General features: G+C 42.2%; 1 protein-coding gene across 1 annotated transcript in view; it reads left to right on the forward strand.

Annotated features, from left to right (window-relative positions):
• The window catches only part of SMAD3 (SMAD family member 3), a 162,801-nt gene that overhangs the window by 118,199 nt on the left and 19,514 nt on the right, over positions 1-25,088 (forward strand). Inside the window, exons 2-5 of the mRNA XM_036736986.1 lie at positions 11,600-11,793; positions 11,988-12,122; positions 14,361-14,435; positions 19,725-19,775. Coding sequence (XP_036592881.1) covers positions 11,600-11,793; positions 11,988-12,122; positions 14,361-14,435; positions 19,725-19,775 — 455 coding nt within the window. The remainder of the gene's footprint in view (positions 1-11,599; positions 11,794-11,987; positions 12,123-14,360; positions 14,436-19,724; positions 19,776-25,088) is intronic.

A 25,088-nucleotide genomic window follows, 5' to 3' on the forward strand; every position in this document is an offset into this window, starting at 1 on the left:
TTTTCGCTCGATAAAAACAAAAGCCAGGGCGCTCAACAAGGGTCAGCAGTTACTTTCTTGATGGCATCAGGCTCGGTGTCAACCAAGGACTGTGTGTTCCATAAACTGCTTGGAGGGCACAACCAAAAAAAGACTAGCTCTCTTTAAGGTAAGAGGGGCCTTGGTGTTGAGTATGTTGTTGATGATGGTCTAGATGCGATGTTGTGTGATGTTCTAGAACCTGCTCATACCCAGCTTTTGAGATCCAATTGTTAAATTTCCAGTGCGAGCACCTCAGAACTAGGCAAATGCTACAAATCATAGCTTGATTTATTGTTTAATTGATTATTTAAGATTATTTAGAAAGTGATGGAGAAAAGGTTAATAATATAGATTCAACCTAAAAAGGTGTCACAAGTATGTGTCTGAGTACATGTCCATCCCCCATCTTGCAAGCCTGTTGTTGAACATTTCCTAATACCTCCTTTTACTGAAATTTGTGTTGGATAGAAATGGACTTAATTTTTGTATCTTCAGTCTCTTTTGTATCTTTACCAGTAGTAAATAGGGCATTTAGAGAAGTCTACTGCATATAACCAAGTACATTATGCTACAGGACCCTGGTCACAATGTACCTTGTACATAATGGAGAGGGAGTGCACAGTTAAAGCAACCCAGACACAGCATCAGAAGCAATCATAGGTCTGGGGCTTGAAGGAGCCTCACAGGGCATCTTTCCCAATTAGAGGCAGCTGGGTGGTACAATTTACAGGGCTCTGGGCCTGGAGTCAGGAAAGCTGAGTTCAAATCCAGCCTTAAGACACTTATAAACTGTGTGATCCTGAGTAAGTCACATAACTGCTCCTAGCTCAGTTTCCCTACCTGTAAAAGGGGGATAATAATAGCACTTACCTCCCAGGGTTGTAAGGATCAAATGAGATAATATTTGTAAAGTGCCTAGCACAGTGCCTGGCACACAGAAGGTGTTATATGTGTTTGTGTGTATGGTTTTGAGTTCCAAGTTCTCTCCCTCCCCCTCTTCCCCTGCGCATTGAGAAGGCTAGCAACTTAATACCCATTATACATATGAAGTCATGCAAAACATTTCCTTATTGCCCATGTTGCAAAAAAAGCAAGAAAAATAAGTGAAAAAATATGTTTCATTATGCATTCTGAGTTCATCAGTTCTCTCTCTGGAGGTGGAAGAACATTTTTCATCATGAGCCCTTTGGAATTGTCTTGGAAATGCTTAAAAAATGTTAATTGACTGACTGACCTCCCCTCCCTTAGACCCAGTTTTCTTCCTTATCTGTAAAGTTAGGTCCTTTGATAGAGATGGTCTCCGAGGTCCTATTTAGCTCTAAACCTATGATGTTATGCCCCTGTGATAATATTTGTTGATTGAATGGGCCCCTACTAGTCTGAAAGAGTTAAGAGCATCTTAGAAGGCCTGAGTCACAAAGACAGACGTGTTTTCTCCCAGGGAGAATTGAGCTTTGGTTGCCAGAGGGGCATGTGGGCCGCATAGCTTAGCATTACTCATAATGGATGAGTGGCTAGTTCATTTTACTTGGGTAAAAGATACATGAGCAAAGCATGGTGGAAAGAGCTTTGGTCCTCAGAAGGAGGGGATCTGAGTTTCTCTATCTTTGGGCAAATGCCTCTACCTCCCTGGGTTTTTCTTTCCTCCTCTGTAACAGGAGGCACTCGGATGTGAGGAACTCTAGAGTTCCTATTCCAGTTTTCAAATTCTGTCATGATGTGAATATCCTTTCTGCAGGGAATGAGGTGGAGGTGGGGGGGGGGGAATACATCTTTTAAAAATAATAATAGAGACTTGGTTTACAGAAGGATAGAAAAGAATCAGGAATATTCTTATATGAGCCATTGTCAGCAAACTATGAAAAGGGATTTTATAAACTCCAGAATCCCAGCTTTTATAGAAAGAAGCTAGCCTTGTTAAGATGCCAGAAGTGTTAAGTGAAAAGAAGAGGGAATAGAAGGGGCTATCGTGCCACACCTGCCTTTGGAACAGATGGCTTTCTCTGTGCCCTGTGAATTGGCACAGCCTCTGTATGGATCAGTGCACAAGTATCGATTCATATTTCTTAAAGCCACAGCCAGATATTTTTGCTCCTTGAAGAAAGTCATCTCCTGAAAGTATTTCAGATCTTTTTTCCCCTTTTAAAATGAAGTTTATTTGTTGGCCTTACACTGAAGGGTTTCTTAAGCTTTATTTTGTCATATGGTCCTTGTCAGTCTGGTGAAGTCTATGGGCCTCTTCTCTTAATGATGTTCTTCCATGCATAAAGTAAAATACACAGAATTACAAAGGAAACCAATTATATAAAATACAGTTATCAAAACATAAAAATAATACAAGAAATTTATAGATTAAGAAGCCTTGACTAAAATCTCAATCTGATAGTTCATTGTGGCATGGAAGTGGCCTTGGACTCTCAAAGTCTAAACCATTGGGGCCCATGTTTTGGCAGGATGTGCTGAGCAAGAAAGGCTTTGAGTTTGAGCCTTAAAATGGCCTCTTGATGGCCAGCAAAGAACTGGCCTAGCTAAGTGTGGAGAGGCTTATCATTAGAAGGTTGGGCACCTCTTTAGTGAGATTCCTCACTCATTCCTAGTGAGGAGTTTTTCTGCCCATCAAAACTATTCTATAAAGTTATGGGGGACTTGTAGTCCATGTGGGTGAAAAGGCTGCTCCCAATCATGAAAGCATGGATATCTTGAATATATGTGAAGGAAGTATACTTGATAGAACAGTTCCCTTGAACTTGGTTCAGAGGCATATTGGAGAGTAAGGAAGGACAAGCCCTGCAGTAGGGGTCAAGGGTCTTGTTGACCATTTAACTTGAGGCAAGTTAGCCTTGCGGAGCTTCGGTTTCCTCATTTGTAAAATGGAGGGGAGCAAAGTTAGATGACCTCAAAGGTCTCCTTTTCTCTCCCACTTTAAATCTCACCAGATCGCTTTGTCTGGAGCCCTTTTTGCTGCCATCACACTCTGCCTTGTGTTAAACTGATCTGGGGATGGTTTTGGATAACATGATCTCCCTGGGAGGAGTGGCCTTTGGTTTTGTTCCCATCACTTAAAACAGTGCCTTGCATACAGCTGGTGCTTCATATTTGTTTGTTGACCTGAGTTTATAAGTTGCATAAGAAATATAGTCTTCTTGTCTTTTATGTTTTTGGACCAAAGGCAGAACTCTGTAGTCTGATCACCAGATTGGCTCTGTCCAAATGACTTTTGACTCTTGCCAAACATCATTATCTACCAGAAAGTATGAAGACTTCCCAACATTAAGAATGCACAAATGAATGATATGCAGGCTTTGAGGGCAGGATGAACTGGAAGACTGAAAACCTTAATAGTTAAGGGTTTCCATCAACATTACAAAACTGAAGATTATCACCATATTCTCCCTGTCTGCTGTACTTTCCAAAAAGAATCGCTAGCATTTATTTAATATGTGGGAGGCAGGTGCTATTATTATTCCATTTTACAGTTGAGGAAACTGAGTCAGAAAGCATTTAAGTGACTCACTAGGTCACAGAGCTAGTAAATGTCCAAGGTCACATTTGAAATCAGATCTTCCTGGCTTCAGGCTCTGCACTTTATTTACTGTACCACCTAACTGTTTGCTAATTCATTGATCTTCCAAGAAGTAAAAACTGAATTAAAAAAAAAAAGTAAGCATGGTATAGTAAGGGGGCAGCTAGGTTGCACTGTGGGTAGAGGGCTAGACCTGTAGTCAGGAAGACTTGAGTTCAAATCCAGCCTCAGACACTAGCTGTGTGACCATTGGGCAAGCCATTGCTTGCCTCAGTTTCCTCATTTGTAAAATGAGCTGGAGAAGGAAATGGCACACCACTCCAGTATCTCTGCCAAGGAAACCCTATACAGGGCTACAAAGAGTTGGATACAACTGAAAAAAACTGAACAGTGAACAACAGTGCCCCCTTCAAGCTCCAAGTCTATGTTCTATGTTTCTAAAAAGAGGCATTCCTAAGACATTTTGGAGCAGTAGCTTGGGGGAATAAGTCCACAGCCCTTTCCCTCCTGCCCCCACTCCCAAGGTGGCTTCTTTATTGTTTTTATTTTTTGAGGGGGGGAGGCAGGGCAATTGGGGTTAAGTGACTCACCCAAGGTCACACAGCTAGTAAGTGTGTCAAGTGTCTGAGGCCACATTTGAACTCAGGTCCTTCTGACTCCAGGGTGGGTGCTCTACTTACTGTACCACCTAGCTGCCCCACAAGGTGGCTTCTTTGAAAGAAAAAAAGCTCATTAGAATATTCTAGTATTTTTTTTGGAGGGGGGAGGGAAAGGCAGGGCAATTGGGGTTAAGTGACTCGCCCAAGGTCACACAGCTAGTAAGTGTGTCAAGTGTCTGAGGCCGGATTTGAACTCAGGTCCTCCTGACTCCAGAGCCGGTGCTCTACTCACTGTGCCACCTAGCTGCCCCCCTAATTTTTTTTTTTATGAGATGTGGTCACACCTCATAGGAATTCATTTAGTTCTCACTGATTTTCCTGGGTGATAGATCTACCCAGAAGCTGCTTCCAAGCCTTTCCCATTGGCTCCATTACCAAAGGATTTTAGGATTCTGGATTTAGAGCTGAAAGAGACCTTAGAGTTTATCTAGTCCACTTCCTTAAGTATGCACAGATAAGGAAACCAAGGCCCAGAGATGTGAGGAAACTTGCCCAAGGTCACATAGGTGGGATTTGAATCTCAGTTCTCAGATTCCAAATTCACTTTTCTTTCCATGATATTAAACCCAAGAAGTGCACTGAGTCATCTTTAAAACGACCTTGGGTAACTTAATGATCCTCATTTCATCACTGATAGCATAGGCCAGCTGGATTTAGGATGGAACCGAACATAGCTTTGAAGGACAATTTTTTATCCCTGTTCTTTTTCTCCACCGCCCCCCCCCCCCAATCCCTCTGGAGAAGGGCCCAGTAGACTCCACCTTCACCATCTGCTTTGGCCTGTGTGGTGTTTCCACATCCTTGGCTGCTGGTCCTACCACCATTTTGGGACACTTTACAGGTCCCAGTAGGAGCCAATGGGAGGAAACCTAATTTCCTGCCACAGGAAATGGTCCGGCTGGTGGAGAATATCTTGAAGGATTAAAACCTCCTTTTAAAGGAGCTTGAGGGAGTTGCTGGAGAAGGATGCTGGAAGGAGAGATCGAGCCAGGAAGCCACTGGGTGTGGGAAGAGGTCTTGGTTCACAAGTGGCAGGAAGCCCAAAGCCTGGTTAACTGGACAGCTCCCAGGGGTGGAGGTGGGAGGGTGGGAAGGAAGGATTGGGGAAATATCACTATTAAGACCCAGAAACTTTGTTCACTAGAGAAAGGATGATGAGGAGGTGAAGACTGGTCATAACTCAGACATCTCTGCGGCAGACCATGTTTATAATATCATTAGTAAGGTATTGCCTTATTTATGGCATTTATTTAAAATGGGCTTATTCCCCTACAGCCTCTGGGAGTGTGTAAAAAATGCATCAATTAAATTAAATCCAGTCACTGAAACTCCCATTTTGTTCCAGTTTTTTAGAGTGCTTATTGTGTTTCATGGGTGAGGGGGGATGTGGAGAAGAGAGGACCAGGACCACTGTTGTCGCCGGGGATCATGAGACCCAAGGAAAAAGGAGGGTGCTAGCTTAGGAGGCCTGAGGACCCTTCTCCCAGGAGAACTCTGAGAACAAAAGAAATCTTTTTCTCCCTGTCATCTTAGCTTACATTCCTGCCTGAATGTGGGGGAATAAACTAGTTGGCTTTTGGAAGTGTTCTTTGATCTTAGTTACAGAATTCTGATTAATAGTGCTCTTCCCCTTTTCTGCCATATGCTAGAAACTATAAGGAGCAACTGGGAGTGAGAATAGTGGAAGCGACAAGCTTTCAAAGTCCAGTCACCCAATTTCTAATCACACCACTGTGGTTAACTCATTAGAGGAACCCCATACAAGTTTCAGCTTCCATTTCTCTATCTGTAAAATGGGGATATTAAAGCCTGCCTTACTATGACATGGGGTTGTTGTAAAGACCATAAGTCATCCTGTGTTTAAGTTCTTAAAAAGTCGAAAGTGCCCTACAAATACAAAGCATGATTACTTTTCCAACCACATATTCTGATTACCAATCTGTGTGATGTAAGGTAGAAATAGTGTAATAGCCTGTTCGAAAGGGTGGGAATCAGGAGACCTGTGTTCTTGTCCTGTCTCTGCCTCTATCTGGGGCAGCTGTGTGGTACAGTGGATAGAGTACCAGGCCTGGAGTCAGGAGGACCTGAGTTCAAATCCGGTCTCAGATCCTTACTAGCTGTGTGACCCTGGACAAGTCATTTAACCTTGTTTGCCTTAGTTTCCTCACCTGTAAAATGAGGAGACAGAAATGGAAAACCACTCTAGTATCTTTGCCAAGGAAACCCCAAATGGGGTCATAGTCAGACACGACTGAACAACACCAACGATGTGAACCTCATGCCCAGAGTATGGTGACTAGGAATGTGGGGCAACTTTAAACCTTGAAACCATGGTGGGGGGCGGGGGTCACTCTAAGGAGCTAAGCACATTCAGCCTAGAGACTGGGATGGTGCCTGTCTTCGAGTATTTAAGGTATTCTCAGGGGGAAGTGGGATTTTATTTTTCTGGCATGGTCCCAGATAGTAGAACTAAGAATGGTAGGAGTTGTCGAGGTAGACTGTGGCTGGATATAAGTTCTCACAAAGTGAAATGGGCCACCTTAGGTCATAAGTGTTCTGTCACTGGAGGTTCTCAAGAACAGACATTGTATGACTCCTTGTTGGGATGGACTAGGGGACCTCTCTGGGATTCTAAGTTGTTTTTTGAGTGGTTCAGATCCTACTTTGGACATTTACCAGCTGGTTGACCATGGGCAAACAACCTAATTTCTCAATGTTTCAGTAAACTCTTAGAGACTAGAAGTTATAGACAAGTTGCTGATCTGCATTGGGGAGACATAAGATAACCTGTGATTCCATTAACATGGGTACAACTTCCATTGGGATATACCATAACTCATCTCCTCGGTCTTACCCATTTCAGTCCCTGTCCATCCTTTTCTGTTGGTCTGCCCATTCATTGCTTGTCCATGCAGACCAGAGACTTAATCCTTTACTCTTGAAAGACTTAAGCCTTTTAGCTCCAGAATTCAACCTGCCCTGAGGACCTGCTTTGCTGAGTGGGGAGTGCCTCTTGGCACTGGAGCTAGGTGTGCTCCTTGCTTTGTACCCTCTCATCATCCCCTCTCCAGTCAACTCTTTTTAGTCTCTAGCCTTACTCTGCTTCCCTTCCCCACCCCCCCCACCTCTAGTTCTGGAACTACAATCAAAACAAGATTTCTATTGCTACAGGAAAGGGTGGATCAATCTACTTACCTAGGGCTCCACTCACCATTTCTGTAACTTTCCAAACCAAAATACCCTTTCCTGGACACCACTCCCAAATATCTGCTGCCTTCCTGTATTAGAATCTATGTTCCCTGAGGGTAGGGAGCATGAAAACTTTTGTATCCCCAGGGCTTAAGATCTAGTGCTTGGCACACTGTGTAACTGCTTAATAAATGCTTCTTCAGCCATTCATCACTCACTCACTCATTTCCCGGATACAAGCATAACACTCCCATTTGTCATCCTTAGCTCTTGATACATGACTGGCCCACCTCCTGTTCTGGTCATATATATCCAGAATGATGGTTGTTTTGCTAATTATCACATACATATCGTCATTTGTAGCAAGCTCAGCTACACCTACTGGTAATGCATCTTTTGATTGTCCCTTGGATCACCTATACTTTGGATACATTTTAGGTCACATTCTACAATATGACGCCATATTGAACCATTGAAATAATATTGGTGTCTAAACATGCCTTTGTGACATGGGAACAACTTGGTTCATTGGAACCCATAAAACAGATAAATACCCAATTTGCCCTTCATAAGACCTGAGGACCCTTTATTGGAAAGATATCAAGCATTTACCCAGGGCTGATGGCTCTGCTTGATCTCCCTTTTTGTTGTACAAGCCCTCTGCCCCTTGGAAAGGCAAGATCCATTTGCCCTCCCCTTCCTTCCCCACCACTTTCTCACAATTTTCTTTAAAAATATTTTTAAACAAAATATTGGGTGCATTAACCCTCCTCCCCCTTTGGGAGCTGGTTGTGTTAGCTTCTGCCTCCAAGTTGTTTCTCTGGCACCTGCTTCTTCCCACCCTCCTCCCTTTTTTTTTTTTTCACTGTATAGACTTTGTAAACAGGTAGCAGGCATTCAAGGAAGAATCAGTCTTCCCCCTGCAGGGAGGTTGCAGCTGTCCAGCCAACCCTTTTCTCAGGCTATTATCATAGTCCAAAGAGCAAATGTGATGGTCAATTGCCCTAATCCACATGCTGAGCTGGTGCTTTTTAAAAGAGAATGGGCCAGGCTGAATACTTCCATCCTCTCTCTCCTTGCACACTCCATTTATGTATCTCCATGACTGGAAGAACTCCACTGCTGTGATTCATTCACTGTTCACATTTCCTAGTCTGTCCATTGTCATCACGCCTAAAATGTTCACAGACCTGCTCCCTTCGTCTAAGGTTTCATTGTCCAACAGAGGGAGCATGTGGTTGTATCTACCAGTAATGTTATTGAAAGGAGATAACAATAGCAACTCATATTTATGTAATGCTTGCAGATTTGCAAAGTGCTTTACCAATATTATCTCATTTTATACTTGCAGCAGCCCTGGGAGGTACATGCCGTTTTCCTCATTTTACAGATTAGGATGCTGAGGCAAAGCTAGTGAGTGTCTGAGGCTAGATTTGAACTTAGATCTTGACTCTAGGTCTAGGGCTCTATCCACCATGCTACCTAGCTGCTTGAGTGTCTATGAGACTGTATACAGATAGAGAGCAGCTAGGTGGCACAGTGGATAGAATGCTGAGCCAAGAGTCAAGAAGAATGACTCGTCTTCCTAAGTTCAAATCAGACACTTACTAGCTGTGTGACCCTGGGCAAGTCACTTAACCCTGTTTGCCTCAGTTTCCTCATCTGTAAAATGAGCTGGAGAAGGAAATGGCAAACCACTCCAGTATCATTGCCAAGAAAACCCTAAATGGGGTCATGAAGAGTCAGACACAACTGAAAAACAACCAAACAACAACAGCAGTAGAGACATTGGAAAAATTTACATATACATAAATTATTAATTATGTATTTATATATGATTATATATGTTGTTTGATGTTTTCTGTCACACACACACATTTTTCCCACATACTTTATTGTTGTCTTCCCAGCCAGAGTAAAGTTTCTAGGGAGCAAAAGCCATTAATGATTCATTCATTAATTTAACAATTATTTGTGTCTCTTGTATGTAATATATTTTGTGTGTGTGTATGTGTGTGTGTGTGTGTACACAAAGATAGGTAACAGTTCTTGCCTTCAAAGACTTAAAGTCTGGTAGGGATCACATAAGTCCTACACAAGTAACAACCCCGCAAGGCAGGGGGTGGCATAAATCCTTTTTGCTCTTCTCACCCCTATCCACACCAGTACAGTGTCAGTACATGCAGTAAAGACAGTACATGAATACTAGTTTTTGCTATTAGAAGATTCATTCAACTTCTGGCTGTGACAATTACCAGCCACATGATCTCCTTTAGAGGGGTTGCAATAGCTCAATCAACAGGTAAAGAAAACAATGAGCAGTTACTACCTGCCGGCCACCGTGCTAAATGATAGGATACACATGTGAAGAATGAAACAGTCGCTTCTTGCAGAAAGCTGATGTTCTACAAATGCACGTAGAAATATGAACAGCATAAACACGAAGTTAGTAAATATGAACATAGAGAGGATATCCCCAAAGTCTCAGTGTGGTTTTAAGCTATTAAAGCTTCAAGCTGTTAAAAGTGTGTGTGTGTGTGTGTGTGTGTGTGTGTGTGTGTGTGTGTGTGTGTGTTCCCTCGTCCTCCATCTCAGGTGGGCTCTGTCTCTTGCTTGGAGTTGGTAAGAGGAATGTGTATCTACCACAAATAACAAAAGGACAGAAGCAAAGAGTTATCTGCAGTCTAAAAATAAGATTTCTCTACACATACACACACCCATCCCCCCAACCCTCCATTGGCTATGGGCCTTCTGGTAAGGGTGGGATTTGGATGTTGTTAGAACAGACTTCTCAATGATAGTAGAGCCTTGTTTCATCTTGTTTTAAAGGCACAGTGACTCACCACTGTTTTGTTGAGATCAAAGTAGCCATGCACCCTTGGACAGCTGGGGTAGCCAGAAGTGTTTGGTCACAGGTCGGAACAGCTTTTATGGCTAAACTACCAAACATATCCACTCACAGGAGGAAGGAGGGGGCTGGTTATCTGTAGGATATTTAGCCTGACAGAAATGACCAAGGGTAAAGAATGGAGTCTTGTTTGGATTTCCTTGTTCTCTGTCTTAACACTAGGATGTCCCCATTGCTTCCTAAGCCTTTCCTAGGGGCTGCAGGATTACAGAAATTCATTCTCAATTGATCTTTATTGCAAATGTTTTTAAATTCTAAAAAAATTTAACTGACTGTCCTCCATCTCAGAATCAAACCCTATGTTTGTGTGTGTTCTAACACACAGTAAATTCTTGGAATAAAAAGTTTATCGATTGGGACTTAAAGACAGCATTTGTACTTAGCTTATTATTTTTTGGAATGTGGAAGGTTTTTTTTTGATTATTATTTTAGCTTTCATTTTTATCGTTTTGGTTTATTTGAGCCCTCTCCACCCACCATGTGACCCTGGGCAAATCCTGGGCCTCAGACTCCTTATCTGTAAAATGAAAGTCTTGGGTGAGATTATCTCTAAAGTCTCATTCAGTGTTGCTGTTGTAGAATTGTGTGCTCTCGATGTCACCTTCTGCTGTTTTTCAGTCATTTTCAGTGGTGTCCCACTTTTCATGATCCTGTTTGGGGTTTTTTGGTAAAGATACTGGAGTGGTTTGCCATTCCCTTTCTAGCTCATTTTACAGATGAGGGAATTGAGACAAGCAGGGTTAAGTGACTTGCCCATGGTCTCACAGCCAATAAGATGAGTCTTCTTGACTCCAGGTTTGGCACTCCATCTGCTGTACTCCCTAACTGCCATCTCCTGCTAATATGTGTCAGTGTGTGAAATGAGTGTCTGTTCCCAACCACATTGTGTCTGTGTCATATAGACTTACACAATCATAGATTTAGACCTGCCAGTGACTTTCAAGGGCATCTAGTTGACTCCTCTCACTTTACAGATGAGGAAACAAAAGCCTAGAGAGATTAAATAATTTGCTGCAAGTTTACCTGGGAAGGAAGTAGAAGAGCTAGGATTTGAAACCAGCTCCCCAGACTCTAAATCCAGCATTCTGTGCTACATTATCCTGGCATACTGTCCTTATCCCAGCTTAAAATAGATGCTCCCTGCCTTACGGCCTCCCCCCCCCTCCTTCTATGCATAGCCTAGTGATTAGTAGGTGCTTAATAAGTCCTTATTAATTGATTGATTTTTGAGAAATTAAAACCTCCACAAATTGAGAAGGGCCAAGCCTGTCTTAATTGCCATTTCGTTTTCCTGCACAGATCCTTGGATGGCCGACTGCAAGTGTCTCACCGCAAAGGGCTGCCCCATGTGATCTACTGCCGCCTTTGGCGATGGCCAGACCTTCACAGCCACCATGAGCTCCGGGCCATGGAGATGTGTGAATTTGCCTTCAACATGAAGAAGGATGAAGTCTGTGTGAATCCCTATCATTACCAGAGAGTAGAAACACCAGGTACCATCAGGGGACGGGGGAAACTGTGGAATTCTGCTCCTGCAGATACGATGTCGAAACTACTTCTGAGATACCGTGTGTGTGTGTGTGTGTGTGTGTGTGTGTGTGTGTGTGTGTGTGTGTGTGTGCTTTAAATTCTCCTTCCCACTTTTCTTTCCTCTTCATTCCCTGATCCTCCTTTGTTTCCCGTGCAGTTCTACCTCCTGTTTTGGTCCCAAGACACACAGAGATCCCGGCCGAGTTCCCTCCACTAGATGACTACAGCCATTCCATTCCAGAGAATACAAACTTCCCTGCAGGGATTGAACCCCAAAGCAATTACATTCCAGGTACATACCGTCCAGAGGGCTGCTTATGTGCTCTGGCCAGCTGGGGAAAGAACCTGGAGCTCTTGGGAGATGGGCCAGGGTGATATGGCACAGAAATAAGTTGTAATTTTCTTTCCCCTCAAGTTCCCCTTCTCCCCCAACCCCCAACTTGATCCTCTCCTGTTTGGTAAATGCTTGGCCTGCTGGCTGGCTGACTCATAACCACATCTCCATTGGGAGGGGCCAGGCTCCCTTTAACTCTACGAGCACTAATGATGCTTTTCTTGGCAGGGAGGAATGGTATAGACCTTTCCCTTTTTGCAGTCATTTATTTTGGAAATGGAAATAGAAAAACTCGGCATTTGTATAGCTCTAGCCCTACCTCCCTACCTCCTGCCAAACCGTTTTCAGGGTGTCTCTGATCATGCAAGTGCTCTCTGTGATGGGGATGAGTAATAGTGGTTTCCAAACTACAGGCCTGAGGGGAGGAGGGAGACGGGAAGAAGCGGAGTTAAAGAAAACCCCTCCATGGACTCGTGAGTGACCGCATTCTCTATGAAGAGAACAATAAATCAATCGATAAACTGTGCCTGCTACGTGCCAGGCACTGTGCTAAGCACTGGCAATACAAAAAGAGGCAAAAGGTAGTCCCTGCCCTCAAGGAGCTTATAATCTAATGAGAGAGACAAAATGCAAACAAATAAATACAAAGCAAGCTATACACAGGATAAATAGGACATGACAGGAGGTCATTAGAATTAAGAGAGGTTAGGGAAGGCTTCATGTAGGAGGTGGGATTTTGGTAGGGACTTAAATGAAGACAGGGAGGTCAGTAAATGAAGCAGGGGAGGGAGAGCATGGGCAACAGCCAGAGAAACATGGAGGGTCTTGTTTGTAGAACAGCCAGGGGGCCAGTGTCACTAGATCGAAGAGTGCATGTTAGCAGAGTAAGGTATAATAAGACTGGAAAGGCTTATTGGGACTAGATTTTACAGACCAGTTTTATTTCACCCCCAGTTAGTTTAAATTTCTTAGGCTTGAGGGGCTCATTCACTAATTCAGGAGACCCATGATTTCATATCAATGCATGTTGTCCTCTCTGGGCAGCTTAGTAGGCAAGATGTCTGAATTACTCTGGCCAAACATTTTGTTACCTGGTGGTCAGCCTTTGCAGATAAGCCTCTCTGACTTTAGCCAGGCTGCCCATTACATATCAGTCCAACCCAGGTCAAGTTCAAAGCCTGTTCAGCTTAGTGAGGACCTGCCCAAGCTTGTATTTCATTGGCTCAGCCTTTTGAGAATCCAGGATCATTTCCACACCCAAATGAGCCACCAGAATATGACTTCAGCACAGGGAGGTTTGAGTATTGCTTTTAATGCACATTGGGCTTGGTTCAATGTCAAGCAAATCAGTCAGTCTACAAGCATTTATTAAGTGCTTACTATGTGCCTCACATTGTGCTAAACCCTGGGTGTACAAAGGCAAAAAGTGAAGCAATCTCTGCTGTCAGGTTGGTCACTGAAATCATCAGAATCTTCTGGCTTTCCATTTTCAGATCCTTAGTTCTCTTACCTCATCCATTCAGCAGATTTTGGAATACCTACTCTGCTGGGTGCTGTGTGAAATGCAAAGAAACATGTAAGACATGAATCCTTCCATGCAGAATCTTTTATTCTAGTTGGGGAGGCAAGACATAGATGCATCAGAAGATTTCTATGTGTATGAATAAACATTAAAATAACGAATAAGGTAACATAAGTACATGCTAAGTGCCTGGTGAGGGGTACAGACCAAAAAACTATACAAATTTAAAGGGTGGGAGAAGAGACCATGGGATGGGATTATGAGGGAAAGGTTCCTACAAGAAACAGTTCTTGAATTTGGCCTTGAAGGATGGACAGTTTGGGTTTAGATCTTTAGAGAGTTAAACATTCAAGATAGGAGGAATAGCAATGAGCAAGAAATTTAAGATCTAGTTGGAGAGACAGAATATATACACAGCTTACTGTAGCTTAAGCCAGTTTATGTTAATGCAATTCAGCACACACTCCTTTGGGAGCTGCCATATGCTGCTCAAGACATTGAGCAGTATGTCGCCAGGTCCCACTATGGGTTGCTGGCTCCACTGTCATTAGGAGTCGGGGGAGCATTAGATTAAAAGGTCAAGCATTGTAAACCAGGTTATGTGGAACCCTAAGACTTTCCAAGATACTGAGCTCAATTAATACCTCCCCCATCCTCTGCTTTTTGATCTCCAGAAACCCCACCCCCTGGTTACCTGAGTGAGGATGGAGAAACCAGTGATCACCAGATGAACCACAGCATGGATGCAGGTCAGTCACTGTGAGGTTTGACTTTTGGCTGCATAATTTGATTGTAAGTCTTCATAGAATTTCAGCACTAGATAGGCCCTAAAAAGATACGCTAATCCAGCCTTCTTCCCCACCCCATTTACTGATGACATGCCCAAGGTCACATAGAGAATTAGTGATAGTGCCTAAACTACAACTGAGGTCTTGTTACTCTTACCCTTTCAGTGATGCCACATAGTGTCTAATTGTTCTATTCCAAAGAATGTGAAGGAGCTCCCCACTGGGTCAGTGTTACTAAAGTAGATTTTAGAGGGAGGAGGTCTGCATAGACGTAGATTTCACTGACATAGGGAACTTGAAATATGGAACAATCCTTCCTAAGATGCAAATCTGTAACTAGTGTATAGCCATCTTAGAAAGCTGACTGAGGCATGTCAAGGAGTGTGTAGATAGATTTAAGGGGGAAGGGTCTGTGAACTTGGGTGGGAAAAATTACATTTTTATTTCAACATAATTGGTTTCCTTTACAATCCTATATGTTTTATTTTACTTTTGTGCATTTGAAAACATTCTGAGGAGGGGTCCCTAGGCTTCATCAGCCTACCAAAGGAGTCCAGGACACACAAAAAGGCTAAAAGCCCCTGTATTTGGGAATACACATGTCTGTATTCAGTTGCATGAGTATTCAGTCTTTTTTTTTTTCAGTCATGTCCAATTCTTCATGATTCCATTTGGAATTTTCTTAGCAAAGATTCTGGAGTGGTTTACCATTTCCTTTTCCAGCTCATTTTATAGATGAGGGAACTGAGGCAAACAGGGTTAAGTGATTTACCCAGGGTCACATAGGAACTATCTGAGTCTGGATTTGAACTTGAGAAGATGAATCTTCCTGACTCCAGGCCCCGTACTCCATCCACTGCTCCACCTACCTGCATATGCATGGGTGTATATGTCTCTGCATTTTAAAGTAAAATGAATATAAAAATGCAAAGTAAATAATGTAAAATATAAAATAAAATGCAGCCATTTTTCAATTTTCTGACTTTCTTTTATCATCCACAGCCATGGCTCTCTTTCACTTCCATTAGAATGAAGTGTGGATTTGATCAAATCAATTTGTTTTAACCTCAAAGTCTGGAGGCTCACTACAGGCTAGGATCTGACTGAATGATGTTGAAATTTAAAATGGATACTGAAGGGTGTAAAAATATTCCTTTCAAAATTAATTTCAAAACATTTATTGATGCTTTAAAAAAACTTTATCAACTTCACAATGGACACTTCCCTCCCTTCCCCTTTACCTGCCATGGAATCCTTCGTCATAACAAAGAAGTACAGTTGAGTAAAAAACTGACATATTGACCATGTCTGATCATAAACACCCCATTTCACACCTGCAGCCCTCCACCTCTACAGAGAGGAGGGAAGCATGCTTCCTTGTTAGAATTCTGAAGTCAGGACCCATCACTTCATAGACCAGAGATCTGATTTGTTTAGAGTTGTTTTCTGGAACATTGCTGAGGTCACTGTGTAATTTGTTTTCTTCCTTCTGCCTTGATCTGCTTCAGTTCACGCAAGTGTTCCCAAGTTTCTTTGACTTCTCTTTCATCATTTCATTTATCACAGTAATATTTCATTACATCCACATACAGAGTTTGTCCAACTATTCTCCAGTTGATGGAGACTAGTCCTGCTCCAGATTTTCCCCCTTTCCTTCTATCTGCAAAAGATTTCAGTGGTCAGCAGGGAGGGTTGGTACCTATTCCATACAAGGGGAATGACATGCGAGAGTGGCAGAAGCAGGGAGAACCAGTGAGGCTGGCTTGGTAAGAGCAGAGTTCCCATAAAGCAATAGTGGGAGATGAGGTCGGATAAGTTACTAAACAAACCGTGTTTCATGTAGTGACCAAGCAAGGAAGATGTTGGATTGGCTCCTGTATTCCTGACTTGAGGAGCTCAGGCCAGTTCTTCTGCTTGAGCCACGTCTCCAGATGTTCCCATGTCATTTGTAATGGGGCTGAGTTGGCTTCTAAGCCAGCAACTTCTTGAATTGAACCTCGGCTGCCACATATAACGTGTTTTGCTTTGTATGTGGTTATACAAGGGGATGGAGCCAAGTCGATGTCATATCCTAATAAAGGCAGGCGTGCCTGGGCTTTCTGCACACACACAGAGACCAGACATTGCCGAGTCACCCTTCTTTACGCACAACTGAAAAGAGGCTGGCTTTCTGTGTGGTTTCCAAAAGAAGGAGGAGGGAGAATTACCTTTGTTTTGCTACAGTAACTCAGATGAGGTGGACAGGCATGGGTTTACTTGAAAAAATCTAGTGCTAGGCATCTTGACACCATTGATTTTCAGTGCTTTCCCTACCTGGCAGTGTGGACAACATCTGGAATGCATAGAAAGCCTGCCCTGAGTGAAATACTAAGTGACCGCTCTCAGCCTACAGCTGTAAAATGTTGGCACATAAGGCGCCTCACTAACCAACATATATCCAAATGTCACATTTGTTCTGACTGTCTATTCTTTCCTTCGTACTTCAAAAGCAATTTTTCATTTTTGAAGAATAGTTATTTTTCTAAAAATAAATTTTTAAAAATCCCTTTTGGGAGTAGTGGTTGCATTTTGCCCTCTCTTCCTGGCTTCTCATTTCTTAATCCCTTTTTCCTAATCCCTTCCATCCTCCCCCACCCACCCCCACCCCCCACACCTCCCTCAGTGTATTTAGAGGGCCCTGTTGCTCATATGAAAAACTAATGATTGCCAAAGTTGGAAGCTGTTTTCATGACTGTATGGAAACAGCACTAGAAAGTAGGTCCCTCTCCTTGCCCCCCCCCCCGCCCCCCCCCACCTTCATTCTTTACTCTCTGCTTGAAGCTGCTTATAAGAAAATCAGTTTAGATGGTACTTTAGTTACTAGCTGCTCAAGGGCCTGGTTTCTAGGCAGTTGATGCATGAAGAGGTAGACACTCAGCCAGAGTTGTCTTGTCCATCCATGGTAGGACCACATCCAAACCATTTCAGACCATTCTCACAGCCTTCCCCAAGCAGGGTTTGCCCTGGGGCAGAATGATTCAGGCTGCTTGATACACCTTGTTTCAGGAAGAATTTAAACTAGCTCACTATTTGTTTTCTTCTTATCTCAAGCCTTTGTCCCTGGTCATCAGTTTCACTCTTTAAGAGTCATCACAGTGGGAAAATGATGCCCTTGCATCTTCCTTAGTTCATCAAAGGACATCACTCATGTCCCTAGAGTTTGGGAGGTACTCACATTGAGAGAACACATCTACTGAGCACAGTAGGGCCCCTCCCTTAGTGGGTGTCTTAAGTATTTAGACTGGGTATTCATTATGGAGCTTACATACTAAGTCTAAGTAGGAAAGTTCAAATTCTTCCCTAGCCCACCATGGTCTAAACTAGTGGTGGTGTTGGCATACATTATGTTATTGATCTAACAACAAAAAATGGATATTTAATTTTTATTATGTACATTACCATGGGAGACATAAAAAGTATAAAACACAGACCTTGCCCTCAAGGCATAAATAGGTGAGCCCACCCTACAGGAAAACAACAGTCCAAGGCAGTTATGATGGCATATAGGTATAGTAAGGACTCTAGGAAGTCAGGGAAGAACATTCAGTTGATCATCATAGGGTTGAATAGGCATAGAATAAAATTGTCCTAAATAATTTTGTTTAAAAAAAAGTAACTTTGCCTAAATTCTAGGAACGAATGAGCAATGTTCAAGACCTGGAAGTGCAGTATTACTTTATTATGATATGACCTTGGAATTGGATTTTTGTTGGTTTTATTTTTTTACTTATGAAGTCTAAGTAGGGTTAAGAGGAGTGGGTTTAGATTTGTTCATCTGTGTGTGTGTGTGTGTGTGTGTGTGTGTGTGTGTACATGTGAGTTCATGTGCCGCATTCCAGTGTGATCACTCAGTTATACGTCTTCTAGGGCAAGTTTGTGAGTTTTCTGAAACCTGAGATTGGGATTGGGATTTCCAGATGCCTGTCGATAGTGTTTAGTACACCAGGCAGGCCAACCAATCAAAAGCTGTGGTTGTGGATAATTGAGAGGGCTGCTGTCCCACCTGGCTCCTAATCCAGCCTTTGGCTGACTGGGTGCATGGGTATGGTGACCATATGTTCTGCATTTTCTGTAACAGTCCTGATTTCAAGCAGGGAAAAGTATATTTTTACTAGGTCTTTGCAAAGAGAATATCCTTTGTCTGACCATGTGTTCTGACTTTTGGTTTGGAAAATATGGTCCCTGTATGTATGGGCTGCTAAAGAAGAGGGCAAGTTCCCATCTAATCTTCATATTCCTTTTGTCAGCAGTGAACAATAAGAATTCCCTTTTGTATATGTAAGAAAAGTACCCTACAGTTAGAGCTGCAGAGGTCATGTATCCTGAGTTCCTTTATAATATGTGTTAAATGTTCAAAGATTGCTCTTTTCTGACCTCAAACAATTCAATTCAGCTGGTAACTCATTAAACATCTACAATGTGCTAGGCACTGTGCTACATTCTGGGGACGTCCAGACAAGAATAGAAATTGTCTTTGCCCAATGGGGTCTTATATTTTACTTAGAGGGGAAGAATATATGCATAGATAAGTAAATCTTAGCTAAGTATCACTTAGGTAAGTATTTCATGCCTACACATACTCTTATGTGTATACACACACACACACACACACACACACACACACACGCGCACGCACACACACACAGATGACAAGATGCCTGTGTTAGGCAGACCTTGGTGTTCTGATGGGTGTCTGGATGGGCACTGGAATAGTCTCCCAAAATACTGACTTCTGTAAGGAAAAGGGAAAAAGAAGCATTTTATAGGGTGAGTTGTTGCAACAAATAAATACACATATGTTGATGCATATGTGTATATTCATGTATTTATACACACATATCACAAAGTGTTGGGGGGGTGGGGCATGTGGAATGCTAACAGTTGGGAAGATCAGTAAAGACAAGGTATCTCAAGTCTTAGTGCCATTTGAAGCTTTGATACTGTAAAATGGCACCAAGACTTTTGTTGTACCCTGTAGAAAGTGGCCCTGGAGCTAAGCCTTGAATAGGACTGGGGGTTCCAAAAGACTGAAGGGAGAGCATTCTGGATAATGGGGACAGTCTACACAAAAGCATGGAGACTGGAGCCAGACTATCGTGTATGGAGAACAGCAGCAGGCAGGCCATCTTGGTTGAAATATAGAGTACTTGAGGCAGAGTGATGTGGAATAACTCTGAAAAGAGAAATGACAGCACTGTCTTGCTTTTGCAGGTTCTCCAAACTTATCTCCAAATCCTATGTCCCCCGCACACAATAATTTGGGTAAGTATTTCTTCCTTCCTTGATTTCTGCTTAGATGAATCGACCCCCACTGACTGGCCAGGGAGAGCCATAGTGATGAAAGGCTCATGTACTCTACGCCAGTGCAACTGTTTTAATCAATTGCCGTGAAGGTTTCAAGTTACAGTGATTCTAGGGTCATACATGAAGTGGGAAAATTGAGAACTGGGGTTCTAGGAAAGAAAACCATATGTTGGGTTATATTTCTCTTGGGCATAACGAGCCACAATGGGTAGGTGCAGCCAGACAAGCAGAGGTGTGTGGTTTGTAGTCCCATAGCCCATTTTCCTCTTCCTCCTCCTCCTCCTCCTGAGCTGTTAGGAAGCTCTTCTGGGTTCATTTAGACAAATCCCTCTAATCCAACAGCCCTCTCTCCCTCCATCAGAGTGCAAGCATTTTTCTTGATCCTTTTTGATATACACAATAGAGCCTATCCCACATGGGAACCCTGCCTAGTAAAAACTCAACTAGATCTCATCCACGGGCACAAATCAAATGTGATATCACTTCACTTAGGCCTCAGAAAGAATACTGATGTTTGGGTTCTGAAAATCTAGAGCAGGGGTTCTTAGACTTTAGGGGAGTCCTTGAATTTGGATAGAAAAAAGGCAATCTTTATTTTTACTAACCTTTAACTAAAATTTAGCATTTCCTTCAATTACTTTAAAACAACAACAACAATAACCATGCTTCTGAGAAGATGCCTGTCCATGGCCTTCACTAGAGAGTACCCAGAAAGGTTAAGGACCCCAGGTTTAGAGGTGGGGGAGAAAATCCTACCAGTTTGGTTCCAGAAGAGTCAGTTTACTAGATATTTTTAAACCAGCAAGACAAATTTTTCTTTGTTATTCAGTTAAAGGGAGAGAGAGAGGGAGAGGGAGAGAGAGAGGGAGAGGGAGAGGGAGAGAATAGAAGAAAGAAAGAAGGAGAAAAAGAAAGGAAGGAAGGCTTTGGTTCCAGGTTTAGAAAGTTGGTTACTCTGGCCTTTGGATCTCAATTGGAATCAAATTCATAATGTTATTAATCATGGGGGGAGTGTGGTGACTTAATATTTATAAGTTAGAGTAGAGGAAGACACTTGAAAACCAGGCAAGGGAAGACAGTGGAGGGGTAAATGAAGGTAAATACAGATGTGTACTTCTTTTAATCCAACTCCACGCAAATACTCAAAAAAAAAGTTTAAGGCGGGCTGAAAAGTTGAGTTCTATAAAATATGACAGGGATATGGTTTAACTTCTTTGTGCAAATGATTTCATTGTTAGTGTTGGGCGTTGCACAGGGAAAATCAAATTCCTGATGTGAAAGGACTGTAAGATTATTAAAAACAAACTCTCCAGACTAGAAGCTATCTTATGCCCATGAAATTAAAGACAGAGATTGTGAACTTGACTCTTTGCTTCTAGTCTGTAAGTCTTGCTGTTTTAATTTTAAGTCGTGAATATTTAACACTATGCATGGAGATCAGTTCTTTAAGAAGGGAAAACAGTTTAGCAAGTTGGCACTGGCTCACCAGAGTTTGGGATTTTATTAGTACTTAGCACAGTGCCTGGCACATAGTAGGTACTTAATAAGTGCTTGTTAACTTTTTAAAAAAATACAATTAAAAAGCCATTGTTTTTTGGGAGAAATTGGGAGGACTGATGCCCACTCAGTGATTTATAGAGGGTCATTTTTCCTAGCTTTTTCCTCACATCATTTCCAAGAAGGAATTAATTTGAATTTCTCTCCACGATGTGCAGAAAACGGAATTGTAGAAGGAAAATCATTTAAAGTGTTAGGATTGGAGGGGACCTGGTGACATTTTGTCCAATATTTTTTCAACTCTTTTTGTTCTGTGGAACCCTAGAGTGCTGCAAATCAGTGCAAGGGATTATGAAGATAAAAAAAGTGATATTGAAAGCTAGTCCCACATAGCATGTGTGTTCCGTTTATGTGAGAAACATTAAAGATTAGTCTAAATTGGTCATATGACCAAAAAGTTGGTTCTTTACAGGTGTAGAATCACTCAGTGCCCTAAGTAATGCATAAAGCAGAATCATTATGTTATACCATGTCATATCATATCATATCTCGCAACATCACATGACATCACATATCAGCCGAGTTTATAAACTAATTGGTGTCTATTTCTTTTCTTTAAAAAAAGTGTTAAAAAAATTTTTTGTCCTAGTCCTCTCTGTGGTCAATTGAGTGAACTTAGGAAAGTTGAAGAGACAGGGAAGCAAAGGGTTAATAACCAGTATTCTCATAATGAAATAAATACAGTGGCTCAAAGAGAATATAATAATTTCTGAGGAAATATGTTTTTATGGGTTCTGTTGTTCTGTTACTTCTAATTTGGGCTTTCTCCTAGTGATTCTGAAGTCCAGCATAGTTATGTTACCAAATTTTTAAAAATAGTGTAAAAGAGGAAATGATAAGATGCATATGCCAGGTAGGCCTTGGTGTCCTGATGGATGTCTGGATGGACACTGGAACAGTCTCCCAAAATATTGGCTTCTCAAAGCAAAGGGGAAAATGAAGCATTTTATAGAGCGAATTGTCGCAACAAATATTCTTCTCAAGTATAACGCTTTCTTGATTGCTAACACATCCTTCTCACTCATCAAGTTATTAATAGCCTTGTTAAATTCAGAGTAACATTGATCTAAAAACAGAAGATATTCTAACAATTAGTTTTATGTTGTCTGGATGACCTTGAAGGTCCTGTCCAGCTCTGAATCACGATCCTATGATCTTCTTCGTGTGTCCTACTTGTGGGTTGAAAATAGTGCCCTGTATATCTGCATTAAGATCACAAGATCACAGGTTTAGAGCCAGAAGAGACCTTAAAGGACATCCAATTAGACTCCCTTATTTTATAGGTAAAGAAACTGAAGCCCAGAGAGGTTAAGAGTAACACAACTGATAAATGTCTACATTAGGATTCAAAACCCATCTCCTAGACTCCAAATCCAGTGCCCTCTCCACTACTCTGTCTGACAGAAGTTTGAATGTTCACTTTAACATGTGCCAATTTTTTTGTCATCAAAGAAATTCATGGTACAGAGAGTGGACATTAAATGAAATTCCCCCCCACCCCAATACCTAAAGCCATCCTGCTACTTACTAGGAGTTCCAAAGCATGAATTCAGTAGGTATATATTAAATACCTACTTTGTATACTTCCATCCTTTCCCTTTGCTTTCTTCTCCCCATCAGAACCAGAAGTTGTCAGTTATTTTTATGAGGAGGTGAGGGAAAATGCAGTTTTCCTAGACCAGGAGTAGGGAACATTTAAGTCTCGACGCCACATGTGGCCTTCCAGGTCCTTGGGTGCGGCTTTTGACTGAATTCCAGTTTTACAGTACAAATCCTTTTATTAAGGGGATTTGTTCTGTGAATGTGAACTTTGGATTTAGTCAAAGGGCCACAATTAAGGACCCAGAGGGCCACATGTGGCCTCGAGGCTACAGGTTCCCCATCCCTGTCCTAGACTGTCCTGGTTATTGCTCTCCCCTCAAGAGTGTGCTGGTAAATGTTTAACAACCAGCTCTTCAGAGAGAAAATACATGTAAGTGTAACATTTTAAAATTTAATCTGCATTAGCACCATTTTCTCCACCATTTCCTTAAGTCTAGACAATCAACAAAACAACAAATTAAGCCTTGGATTTGTAGAGTTTGCTCATTTCCAAGGGGTAAATGCCCACACTGAAAACTTAGTCAGCTTTCAAGATCTAGTTTGAGGTGGCTTAAACACATCCCTACCACCCACCTCTATTCTGCTCCCCATTCAAACACTAATTGTCCACCCGGCATGTCTACTTTCCTGAATCAAAGGGAACTGTCTGACATCACAGCACTGTGTAGGGAAACTGAAGGTGTGGTGATCTCAGTAGAGCATGTCAGAAACCTAGCAACAAGTCTTTTGAAGCATAGTAGGCGCTTAGTGAAGGGTTGTCAGATTTGATTGACAACGAGGAAATGGCATGTGATTCTCCTGCTGTCATACAAAACTGGTGTGTGTGTGTGTGTGTGTGTGTGTGTGAGAGAGAGAGAGAGAGAGAGAGAGAGAGAGAGAGAGAGAGAGAGAGAGAGAGAGAGAGATCCAGATTTTCCAGAGTATATAATTGGAGAGAAAAATGGGAGAGAAAGGAGGAAGATTAATGACCTTGCCTGAGAAAATCCTTCCAGGTGAGTAAGTTGTTCCCTGACTGTTTCCTGGGGAACTTTAGGAATGCGTATTAATGCTTTGAACAAATTTAGATACCATTTAATACTCCGAACCAGCAATTTATTAGTGATGTGAAGGTATCCGTGCACCTAGCCAGAGTTCTTCAGTGTCCCATCAGGGAAAAGTCTGGTCAGCGCTCTCCACTTTGGCTTTCCCCAAACATAATTGAGAATAGATGCTTAGAAGATTTGATGCTTAATGGTACAAATGGGGTTTGGGGAGGTGGAGGGAGAAACAGTATGTTACTTCTGATCAAGTCATTGGATTTCTTCAAGCTTTTGCTAGATGGATTAGCGTTGGATTCCAGGTTCTAGTAGTAAGTGGAACATGGAAGTGGCCTGTCTTTTTGCCTCCCCCCCCCCTTTTTTAACCATCTCCTCTACCAAGTTTGGTTTCTGTCCTTGGTGCATTGGTTGCTTTAGGGTTTTATCTTATAGTGTATTTCCCTCGTTTCTCCCTCCCTCTCCATCTCCCTCAGCCCCAACTGGATTTGGTTCATTTACAGATGTTTTTAATAAAAGTTGCAGATGCCAAGTGTTGCCTTCTGGGTTTTATTCTTTTTTTCTTCTTTAAACAAAACACAAAGAGTATGCCAGTGAGAGCTGATCTCAATATTGAGGTCATTCAGTGAGTTTAACCTGGCAGAGGGCCAGCCCTAAGTTAAGGCACTCTGTTGTTCCCAGTGGAGAAGTCATGTGATTTCCACTCTAGAGAGTGCTTGGGTGGTTCATTGTTAACATTGTAGGTCCAGTCATCACTTCTCCTTTGGCAGAATAAATTAGCATCAATGGGGCACAAATGGGCAGCCAGGAGAGGGGAAATGTGTCGGCTGCAAGTCAGTCTATAAGTAGTCAAGGTACTGGGGAGATAATTTGGAGGGAAGGAAGGAGGGTGCTGGAGAGAAGAAAAATTTCATCATGAGTGTCTGGGAGTAGTACTTCTCTAGGAGTCTGGTCATGTTTTGAAACAGAGGTTAACTAACCTAAATAATACTATCTCAAAAAGCAGCTGTCAAACTTTTCTTTGGCTCAACTACACAGCTCCCCAGAACTGGCATCTTCCTAATTAAGTGTCAGGCTC

Source organism: Trichosurus vulpecula, chromosome 8 (genome assembly GCF_011100635.1).
Source record: "Trichosurus vulpecula isolate mTriVul1 chromosome 8, mTriVul1.pri, whole genome shotgun sequence".
Taxonomy (NCBI): domain Eukaryota; kingdom Metazoa; phylum Chordata; class Mammalia; order Diprotodontia; family Phalangeridae; genus Trichosurus; species Trichosurus vulpecula.